At 51.6% G+C, this 11,151-nt stretch overlaps 1 protein-coding gene across 1 annotated transcript in view; it reads left to right on the plus strand.

Annotated features, from left to right (window-relative positions):
* Positions 1 to 2,079: 2,079 nt before the first annotated feature.
* Positions 2,080 to 11,151, plus strand: part of ctc1 (CTS telomere maintenance complex component 1) — a 22,085-nt gene continuing 13,013 nt past the window's right edge. Inside the window, exons 1-5 of the mRNA XM_073476163.1 lie at positions 2,080 to 2,209; positions 6,743 to 6,842; positions 6,962 to 7,055; positions 7,211 to 7,433; positions 7,643 to 7,881. Of these exons, the coding sequence (XP_073332264.1) occupies positions 2,153 to 2,209; positions 6,743 to 6,842; positions 6,962 to 7,055; positions 7,211 to 7,433; positions 7,643 to 7,881 (713 nt within the window). The 5' untranslated portion in view covers positions 2,080 to 2,152. The remainder of the gene's footprint in view (positions 2,210 to 6,742; positions 6,843 to 6,961; positions 7,056 to 7,210; positions 7,434 to 7,642; positions 7,882 to 11,151) is intronic.

Genomic DNA, 11,151 nt, shown 5'->3' on the forward strand with positions numbered 1-11,151 from the left:
GAGACTCAGTGGAAACATCAGGACATGGTTCTGTCATGACGTGATGTCCCTCTCATAACTACAGGACACAGTTAGAGGCAACATCAGCACATCTGTAAAACATCCAGTTCAAAGTCTCTATGAATGACGTCACATCAGTACCATTCAACAACATCGGCTCACAAACACAACACAAACTATATTACAGATGTATGTAATCTTCCAGGACCTCTGAACAGTGGACTTGGCCTTTCACACGTGTAGCACACAAGAGGTCCTCCTCTCACACACAGCTCGTCTGACTAATGTCCAAACAGCCCAGGGTAGCAGTGCATGTGTGAACACTGCTGTATGGATCAGAACCACAGTATGTGGAAATGTTGGCCTGCGTGTCAACGGTGACATCACATGTAAATATGACTCAAACAGCAGCAGTCTATCATAGCTAGCTAACATCAGCTACAACCTGCTAACGTTAGTGTTGGGTGAATACATAGGATATACATAGGGAGCTACGTTAGCTACGTTAGCTACATAATGCAGAGTAATGATACAATAAACAAAACAAAGCAGCTCATTACCTGTCCAACAGAGACACAGCTGCCATGGAGTCCGTCCTTCACTGCTTCAGGTGTCTCCATCGCTGAAAAGCCGCTCAGATGGTGACTTGTTTTACTTCTTAGTTTTTATTTCAAATCATTTAATATGTTGATGCTGTCAGGATGTGAATACCTGTTATAGAGATATGAACAGAACCACCTCGCACAGCTTTAACAGCAGCGGCGGCTCTGACGTCATCAGCCTCCTCAGCTATTGGTGCACGTCTGAAACTTGAATTTTAGGTCAAAGTGCAGCTTTTCAAACAAAACCTATTTCAACGTGCTGTCTATGTGTCGCTTATTACATAATAAATGACATGCTCGTGTGTTCGGCCTGTGTTTTGGTAGCTTGAGTTATTTCACAGCGTTCATTCAGATACACTGGCTCAGTTTTTGTGCAGGTTGTTTTAATATCAGCTACATTGTTTTCAATAAATGGCATGATTTTTAATGGAGTGGCAGAAAATAACACCTCATATGTATGCACACATCACTTATAGTCCAACAGTCTGTCCATACTGCAGCCTACATCCACTTGTTATTTCATGGAGGATAAAATAACTTTCATCTTATCTCAAACCCACCAACATGCAGCCTGTCACCATTAATTATCATCAGCATGTTGGTGTCAGACTGTAACAATATATGAACCTTGTCTCATGTAAATACTCTGATGGTTACGACTGCTTCCACTTACCAGGTGATGGACGGTACTGACAGCATGCTCATTACAGTATATTACAGTATATTCATGTAAACACTTGTGTTGATCTGACGTTGTCATCCTCCTGAATGTATCTATAGCTTCACCCTGATTGTCCATCCTGACATGTCACATGAGAGGGCTCCTTCCTCTTCCTCTGCTGCTCCTCCATCACTGACCCTGCAGGATCCCCCATGTGGCCTGTAGCTGTCGGATACATGTTGTAAAGGTGCGCTTGTGATTTGTGATATTGGGCTATAAAATGATTTGTTTGACTTTACTTGAATATCCTGACTCATTGATTGTGATTGATTGTGACTGTCACAAGTCAGAATCCCTCTGAGGCAGCATGCTGTGAGTCAGGATTCACAGATGTCCTGTTGGAGATCAACCTAAAACGTGTCCTGTCCACACTGATCTGTGTTGATGTTCATCTGTAGCTCACACAGCCCAGCTGATCACATGTCAGACCTCCACATGTTCTTCCTCTGGGATCAGGTAACATCGTGGGAACATTTTATAAACCAACATCCTATAATCTGTTTCCTCCACAACATCCAGAAACATCCTCACAACGTTGCACCTGAAACGACTCTGTTCACATTAAACGTCAGAGGAACATTATGGAAACGTCTTCAACACATCATCAGAGCTGGCAGGGATGTTGGCCATGCTGTGGGAACAGTCCTGCCAGCTGGGTCGGCGCGTCCTGAGTCTGCAGTCTGCTCTGAGCCTGTCCGGACACCGTACTTCAACAGGAAGTGGCTCTGACGGCTCGTTGCGGGACGGAGCGGGAAGTTTACATCACGCACACGTTTCCTCTGTAACGTGTAATGAAGGCTGAGGTCAGCCGTCAGTGATCCGGATCAACATGGACCTGGACCCGCTGCAGCTGCTCCTGGACCAGTTCGGAACCGGCGGAGAAGCCGTCAGTATATCAAGTCCTCCACTTCCGTTTGTAGCGTCCGCAGCCGGCACTCCGTTTAAAAATGAGTCCATTTAAAGATGTTGAGCTAATCAGGGTCAGTAGAGACGAGACACAGGGGGACAGGAGACTTTTCTACACTGAGTCAGGTGTCCTGCTGAGATCGGCCCACATGTGACGGACAGTACAGAACTTATAGCGGTGTAAACTGAAGCCAACAGACACATGATGAGCGCTGATAACCAGCGTGTCAACAATCAATCAATCAATCAATCAATCAATCAATCAATCAATCAACCAATCAATCAGTCATGAAATACTGATCAATGACCTGATCACCACCGACATTAATGACATTAATGTCATTAATGTCATTAATGACATTAATGACATTAATGACATTAATGTCATTAATGACATTAATGACATTAATGTCATTAATGTCATTAATGACATTAATGACATTAATGAGATGTGAATGATCAGAATATTGACGCTGGTTTTATTTGCTGATCAGAACAGAAACAGGAAAATTAAAATACAAAGAGATACAAACAGATGGCGTCAACACTGAAACAGTTAATGAGCACAAACGTCTTCAGGAGACAACAGACACAGAAGCAGCTGAGAGTCACCTCAGTCCAAACTGTCAGAACAGTTCAGTACTGAGCAGAGCCAACAAGTTCTGGACCACAGACCTCTGCATGTTCTCTATGGTTCACTGCTTTTACAGTGTCTGTGTCTGTCTGTGACTGTCTGTGTCTCTCTGTGTCTGTCTGTCTGTGACTCTGTGTCTGTCTGTGTCTGACTGTGTCTGTCTGTGTCTGTCTGTCTGTGACTCTGTGTCTCTCTGTGTCTGTCTGTGACTCTGTATCTGTCTGTGACTCTCTGTGTCTGTCTGTGACTCTCTGTGTCTGTCTGTCTGTCTGTCTGTGACTCTGTGTCTGTCTGTCTCTCTGTGTCTGTCTGTGACTCTCTTTGTCTGTCTGTGACTCTGTGTCTCTCTGTGTCTGTCTGTGACTCTGTGTCTGTCCGTGACTGTCTGTGTCTGTCTGTGTCTCTGTGTCTGTCTGTGACTCTCTTTGTCTGTCTGTGTCTGTCTGTGTCTCTGTGTCTGTCTGTGACTCTCTTTGTCTGTCTGTGACTCTGTGTCTCTCTGTGTCTGTCTGTTACTCTCTTTATCTGTCTGTGACTCTGTGTCTCTCTGTGTCTGTCTGTGACTCTCTGTGTCTGTCTGTGACTCTGTGTCTCTCTGTGTCTGTCCGTGACTGTCTGTGTCTGTCTGTGTCTCTGTGTCTGTCTGTGACTCTCTTTGTCTGTCTGTGACTCTGTGTCTCTCTGTGTCTGTTTGTGACTCTCTGTGTCTGTCTGTGACTCTGTGTCTGTCTGTGACTCTCTGTCTGTCTGTGTCTGTGACTGTCTGTGTCTGTCTGTGACTCTCTTTGTCTGTCTGTGACTCTGTGTCTCTCTGTGTCTGTCTGTGACTCTCTGTGTCTGTCTGTGACTCTCTTTGTCTGTCTGTGACTGTCTGTGTCTGTCTGTGACTCTGTCTGTCTGTGACTCTGTGTCTGTCTGTGACTCTCTGTGTCTGTCTGTGTCTCTGTGTCTGTCTGTGACTCTCTGTCTGTCTGTGTCTGTGACTGTCTGTGTCTGTCTGTGACTCTCTTTGTCTGTCTGTGACTCTGTGTCTGTCTGTGACTCTCTGTGTCTGTCTGTGACTCTGTGTCTGTCTGTGACTCTCTGTCTGTCTGTGTCTGTGACTGTCTGTGTCTGTCTGTGACTCTCTTTGTCTGTCGGTGACTCTGTGTCTGTCTGTGACTCTCTGTGTCTGTCTGTGACTCTGTGTCTGTCTGTGACTCTCTTTGTCTGTCTGTGACTCTGCGTCTCTCTGTCTGTCTGTGTCTGTCTGTGACTCTGTGTCTGTCTGTGACTCTCTGTCTGTCTGTGTCTGTGACTGTCTGTGTCTGTCTGTGACTCTCTTTGTCTGTCTGTGACTCTGTGTCTCTCTGTGTCTGTCTGTGACTCTGTGTCTGTCTGTGACTCTCTGTGTCTGTCCGTGACTGTCTTTGTCTGTCTGTGACTGTCTGTGTCTCTCTGTGTCTGTCTGTCTGTGACTCTGTGTCTGTCTGTGTCTGACTGTGTCTGTCTGTGTCTGTCTGTCTGTGACTCTGTGTCTCTCTGTGTCTGTCTGTGACTCTGTATCTGTCTGTGACTCTCTGTGTCTGTCTGTGACTCTCTGTGTCTGTCTGTCTGTCTGTCTGTGACTCTGTGTCTGTCTGTCTCTCTGTGTCTGTCTGTGACTCTCTTTGTCTGTCTGTGACTCTGTGTCTCTCTGTGTCTGTCTGTGACTCTGTGTCTGTCCGTGACTGTCTGTGTCTGTCTGTGTCTCTGTGTCTGTCTGTGACTCTCTTTGTCTGTCTGTGTCTGTCTGTGTCTCTGTGTCTGTCTGTGACTCTCTTTGTCTGTCTGTGACTCTGTGTCTCTCTGTGTCTGTCTGTTACTCTCTTTATCTGTCTGTGACTCTGTGTCTCTCTGTGTCTGTCTGTGACTCTCTGTGTCTGTCTGTGACTCTGTGTCTCTCTGTGTCTGTCCGTGACTGTCTGTGTCTGTCTGTGTCTCTGTGTCTGTCTGTGACTCTCTTTGTCTGTCTGTGACTCTGTGTCTCTCTGTGTCTGTTTGTGACTCTCTGTGTCTGTCTGTGACTCTGTGTCTGTCTGTGACTCTCTGTCTGTCTGTGTCTGTGACTGTCTGTGTCTGTCTGTGACTCTCTTTGTCTGTCTGTGACTCTGTGTCTCTCTGTGTCTGTCTGTGACTCTCTGTGTCTGTCTGTGACTCTCTTTGTCTGTCTGTGACTGTCTGTGTCTGTCTGTGACTCTGTCTGTCTGTGACTCTGTGTCTGTCTGTGACTCTCTGTGTCTGTCTGTGTCTCTGTGTCTGTCTGTGACTCTCTGTCTGTCTGTGTCTGTGACTGTCTGTGTCTGTCTGTGACTCTCTTTGTCTGTCTGTGACTCTGTGTCTGTCTGTGACTCTCTGTGTCTGTCTGTGACTCTGTGTCTGTCTGTGACTCTCTGTCTGTCTGTGTCTGTGACTGTCTGTGTCTGTCTGTGACTCTCTTTGTCTGTCGGTGACTCTGTGTCTGTCTGTGACTCTCTGTGTCTGTCTGTGACTCTGTGTCTGTCTGTGACTCTCTTTGTCTGTCTGTGACTCTGCGTCTCTCTGTCTGTCTGTGTCTGTCTGTGACTCTGTGTCTGTCTGTGACTCTCTGTCTGTCTGTGTCTGTGACTGTCTGTGTCTGTCTGTGACTCTCTTTGTCTGTCTGTGACTCTGTGTCTCTCTGTGTCTGTCTGTGACTCTGTGTCTGTCTGTGACTCTCTGTGTCTGTCCGTGACTGTCTTTGTCTGTCTGTGACTCTGTGTCTCTCTGTGTCTGTCTGTGACTCTCTGTGTCTGTCTGTGACTCTGTGTCTGTCTGTGACTCTGTGTCTGTTTGTGTCTCTGTGTCTGTCTGTGACTCTCTGTCTGTCTGTGTCTGTGACTGTCTGTGTCTGTCTGTGACTCTCTTTGTCTGTCTGTGACTGTCTGTGTCTGTCTGTGACTCTGTGTCTGTCTGTGACTCTCTTTGTCTGTCTGTGACTCTGTGTCTCTCTGTGTCTGTCTGTGACTCTGTGTCTGTCTGTGACTCTCTGTGTCTGTCCGTGACTGTCTTTGTCTGTCTGTGACTCTCTGTGTCTGTCTGTGACTCTGTGTCTGTCTGTGACTCTGTGTCTGTCTGTGACTCTGTGTCTGTTTGTGTCTCTGTGTCTGTCTGTGACTCTCTGTCTGTCTGTGTCTGTGACTGTCTGTGTCTGTCTATGACTCTCTTTGTCTGTCTGTGACTGTCTGTGTCTGTCTGTGACTCTGTGTCTGTCTGTGACTCTCTTTGTCTGTCTGTGACTCTGTGTCTCTCTGTGTCTGTCTGTGACTCTGTGTCTGTCTGTGACTGTCTGTGTCTGTCTGTGACTCTCTTTGTCTGTCTGTGACTCTGTCTCTCTGTGTCTGTCTGTGACTCTGTCTCTGTGTCTGTCTGTGACTGTCTGTGTCTGTCTGTGACTCTGTGTCTGTCTGTGACTCTCTTTGTTTGTCTGTGACTCTGTGTCTCTCTGTGTCTGTCTGTGACTCTGTGTCTCTCTGTGTCTGTCTGTGACTCTGTGTCTCTCTGTGACTGTCTGTGTCTGTCTGTGTCTGTCTGTGACTCTCTTTGTTTGTCTGTGACTCTGTGTCTCTCTGTGTCTGTCTGTGACTGTCTGTGTCTGTCTGTGACTCTGTGTCTGTCTGTGACTCTCTGTGTCTGTCTGTGTCTGCCTGTGACTCTCTGTGTCTGTCTGTGACTGTCTGTGACTCTCGGTGTCTGTCTGTGTCTCTGTGTCTGTCTGTGTCTGTCTGTGACTGTCTGTGTCTGTCTGTGACTGTCTGTGACTCTCGGTGTCTGTCTGTGTCTCTGTGTCTGTCTGTGTCTGTCTGTGACTGTCTGTGTCTGTCTGTGTCTGTTGTCCTGCAGGAGTCCGCCTGGTTAAAGGAGATCTTCAGCTTCATCACACACAACATACACCCTCTGCTCTCTGGCCCCGCCCCTCCTGCTGCTGACGACTTATTGACAGGTCAGTCAGCCAATCACAGTCTGAGTGTCAAACATCTGCATGTAGGCGACATGAACCGGTTTACCGCCAAAACTGGCCTGTGTTGCTATGGAAACAAGTGTGTGGTGTGTGTGTTTCAGGTGGACGTGTGTGTCCTCATCAGCTGAGTGTGTGTGTGGTGGAGAAGATACAGGAGAACATGTGTGTCACACACACCTTACCTGTCAGCTACAGGTACCACTGCTCTTCATCACCTTCACCACCATCATCATCATCATCATCATCATCATCATCATCAATATGATCTGTGTGTGTGTATTTTATTGACACTAACAGTTTGTTTGTGTTTACTGTTGTTGTTGTTGTTGTTGTTGTGACCTCATCACCAGGCCCGTCTCTGTCTCAGAGCTGATCACCCATCAGCACCTGGCCTGTGTCAGTAACCTGTCCTGGAGCACCAATCAGCAGCGAGCGTGGGCCAAGGAGGTGGAGCTTTCTCTGCCGGGTCACCGGGCTCTGCCTCGGGTCAACCTGCTGCTCATTGGCTGTCTGAGAGAGGGGCGGGGCGGAGAGTGGACGCTGATGGACGCCAGCGGCAGCGTCAGGTGTGAGGTGAGTCTGACACCTGTGTGATGCGTTCAGGGTCTGAAGGAGACACCTGAGGCGCGATGCATTCAGGGACTGAAGGAGACACCCGAGGCGTGATGCATTCAGGGTCTGAAGGAGACACCCGAGGCGTGATGCATTCAGGGTCTGAGGGGGACACCAGGAGCATCTCTATAGTCTCACCTGTCTGTCTGTCTGTGTGTCTCTCTCTCCAGTCCCTGTCTCCCTCTCCTCTGTGGCTGAATCAGCCTGTCTTCCTCCCTCACTGGAACTACATCCCCCACAATGCCCCGGGGCAGCACCAGGACAAGGAAGAAGGCTACGTGGAGCTGATTGGTTCTCCTGTTCTGCTGTGTCCTGGTCCTGAGCAGGGATTGGCTGCTAGTCCTGGAGGAGAGGCGGAGCTTAGCAGAGCAGTTGGAGTGAGAGAGGCTGCAGGTTTACTTCACAACAGGTGAGTCACCTGACCTCTGACCTCTGACCTCTGAGGTGACACTGTACTCATGTGTGTAGACAATGAAGCATCACAGATCTGTCTGTCTGTCTCTCCTCCTGCCTCCCCCCCCGTCCCTCCCTCCTCCTCCTGTCTGTCTCTTCCTCCTCCTGTCTGTCCCTCCTCCTGTCCCTCCCCCCTCCTGCCTGTCTCTCCACCTGTCTGTCTCCTCCTCCTCCTGCCTGTCTCTCCTCCTGTCTCTCCCCCCTCCTCCTGTCTGTCTCTCCCTCCTCCTGTCTCTCCCCCCTCCTCCTGTCTGTCTCTCCCTCCTCCTGTCTCTCCCCCCTCCTCCTGTCTGTCTGTCCCTCCCTCCTCCTGTCTCCTCCTCCTGTCTGTCTCTCCCTCCTCCTGTCTCTCCCCCCTCCTCCTGTCTGTCTGTCCCTCCCTCCTCCTGTCTCCTCCTCCTCCTGCCTGTCTCTCCTCCTGTCTCTCCCCCCTCCTCCTGTCTGTCTCTCCCTCCTCCTGTCTGTCTGTCCCTCCCTCCTCCTGTCTGTCTCTCCCTCCTCCTGTCTCCTCCTCCTCCTGTCTCTCCCTCCTCCTCCTGTCCCTCCCTCCTCCTGTCTCTCCCTCCTCCTGTCTCTCCCCCCTCCTCCTGTCTGTCCCTCCTCCTGTCCCTCCCTCCTCCTGTCTGTCCCTCCTCCTGTCTAGTAAGTAAGTAAGTAAGTAAATTTAATTTATATAGCACTTTTCATAGATAAAATCACAAAGTGCTTTACAACAAGGATCTCCCTCCTCCTGTCTCCTCCTCCTCCTGTCTCCTCCTCCTCCTGCCTGTCCCTCTCTCCTCCTGTCTCTCCCTCCTCCTGTCTGTCCCTCCTCCTGTCCCTCCCTCCTCCTGTCTTTCCCTCCTCCTGTCCCTCCCTCCTCCTGTCTGTCTCTCCCTCCTCCTGTCTGTCTCTCCCTCCTCCTGTCTCCTCCTCCTCCTGTCTCCTCCTCCTCCTGCCTGTCCCTCTCTCCTCCTGTCTCTCCCTCCTCCTGTCTCTCCCTCCTCCTGTCTTTCCCTCCTCCTGTCCCTCCCTCCTCCTGTCTGTCTCTCCCTCCTCCTGTCTGTCTCTCCCTCCTCCTGTCTCTCCCCCCTCCTCCTGTCCCCCCCTCCTCCTGTCTGTCTCTCCCTCCTCCTGTCTGTCTCTCCCTCCTCCTGTCTCTCCCCCCTCCTCCTGTCCCTCCCTCCTCCTGTCTGTCCCCCCCTCCTCCTGTCTCTCCCTCCTCCTGTTTCCTCCTCCTCCTGCCTGTCCCTCCTCCTGTCTCTCCACCTGTCTGTCCCTCCCTCCTCCTGTCTCTCCCTCCTCCTGTCTCCTCCTCCTCCTGCCTGTCTCTCCTCCTGTCTGTCCCTCCCTCCTCCTGTCTGTCTCCTCCTCCTCCTGTCTCTCCCCCCTCCTCCTGTCCCTCCCTCCTCCTGTCTGTCCCTCCCTCCTCCTGTCTGTCTCTCCCTCCTCCTGTCTCCTCCTCCTCCTGTCTCTCCCTCCTCCTCCTGTCCCTCCCTCCTCCTGTCTCTCCCTCCTCCTGTCTCTCCCCCCTCCTCCTGTCTGTCCCTCCTCCTGTCCCTCCCTCCTCCTGTCTGTCCCTCCTCCTGTCTAGTAAGTAAGTAAGTAAGTAAATTTAATTTATATAGCACTTTTCATAGATAAAATCACAAAGTGCTTTACAACAAGGATCTCCCTCCTCCTGTCTCCTCCTCCTCCTGTCTCCTCCTCCTCCTGCCTGTCCCTCTCTCCTCCTGTCTCTCCCTCCTCCTGTCTGTCCCTCCTCCTGTCCCTCCCTCCTCCTGTCTTTCCCTCCTCCTGTCCCTCCCTCCTCCTGTCTGTCTCTCCCTCCTCCTGTCTGTCTCTCCCTCCTCCTGTCTCCTCCTCCTCCTGTCTCCTCCTCCTCCTGCCTGTCCCTCTCTCCTCCTGTCTCTCCCTCCTCCTGTCTCTCCCTCCTCCTGTCTTTCCCTCCTCCTGTCCCTCCCTCCTCCTGTCTGTCTCTCCCTCCTCCTGTCTGTCTCTCCCTCCTCCTGTCTCTCCCCCCTCCTCCTGTCCCCCCCTCCTCCTGTCTGTCTCTCCCTCCTCCTGTCTGTCTCTCCCTCCTCCTGTCTCTCCCCCCTCCTCCTGTCCCTCCCTCCTCCTGTCTGTCCCCCCCTCCTCCTGTCTCTCCCTCCTCCTGTTTCCTCCTCCTCCTGCCTGTCCCTCCTCCTGTCTCTCCACCTGTCTGTCCCTCCCTCCTCCTGTCTCTCCCTCCTCCTGTCTCCTCCTCCTCCTGCCTGTCTCTCCTCCTGTCTGTCCCTCCCTCCTCCTGTCTGTCTCCTCCTCCTCCTGTCTCTCCCCCCTCCTCCTGTCCCTCCCTCCTCCTGTCTGTCCCTCCCTCCTCCTGTCTGTCTCTCCCTCCTCCTGTCTCCTCCTCCTCCTGTCTCTCCCTCCTCCTCCTGTCCCTCCCTCCTCCTGTCTCTCCCTCCTCCTGTCTCTCCCCCCTCCTCCTGTCTGTCCCTCCTCCTGTCCCTCCCTCCTCCTGTCTGTCCCTCCTCCTGTCTAGTAAGTAAGTAAGTAAGTAAATTTAATTTATATAGCACTTTTCATAGATAAAATCACAAAGTGCTTTACAACAAGGATCTCCCTCCTCCTGTCTCCTCCTCCTCCTGTCTCCTCCTCCTCCTGCCTGTCCCTCTCTCCTCCTGTCTCTCCCTCCTCCTGTCTGTCCCTCCTCCTGTCCCTCCCTCCTCCTGTCTTTCCCTCCTCCTGTCCCTCCCTCCTCCTGTCTGTCTCTCCCTCCTCCTGTCTGTCTCTCCCTCCTCCTGTCTCCTCCTCCTCCTGTCTCCTCCTCCTCCTGCCTGTCCCTCTCTCCTCCTGTCTCTCCCTCCTCCTGTCTCTCCCTCCTCCTGTCTTTCCCTCCTCCTGTCCCTCCCTCCTCCTGTCTGTCTCTCCCTCCTCCTGTCTGTCTCTCCCTCCTCCTGTCTCTCCCCCCTCCTCCTGTCCCCCCCTCCTCCTGTCTGTCTCTCCCTCCTCCTGTCTGTCTCTCCCTCCTCCTGTCTCTCCCCCCTCCTCCTGTCCCTCCCTCCTCCTGTCTGTCCCCCCCTCCTCCTGTCTCTCCCTCCTCCTGTTTCCTCCTCCTCCTGCCTGTCCCTCCTCCTGTCTCTCCACCTGTCTGTCCCTCCCTCCTCCTGTCTCTCCCTCCTCCTGTCTCCTCCTCCTCCTGCCTGTCTCTCCTCCTGTCTGTCCCTCCCTCCTCCTGTCTGTCTCCTCCTCCTCCTGTCTCTCC

The sequence above is a fragment of the Pagrus major genome, chromosome 11, assembly GCF_040436345.1.
Source record: "Pagrus major chromosome 11, Pma_NU_1.0".
In the NCBI taxonomy this organism is placed as follows: domain Eukaryota; kingdom Metazoa; phylum Chordata; class Actinopteri; order Spariformes; family Sparidae; genus Pagrus; species Pagrus major.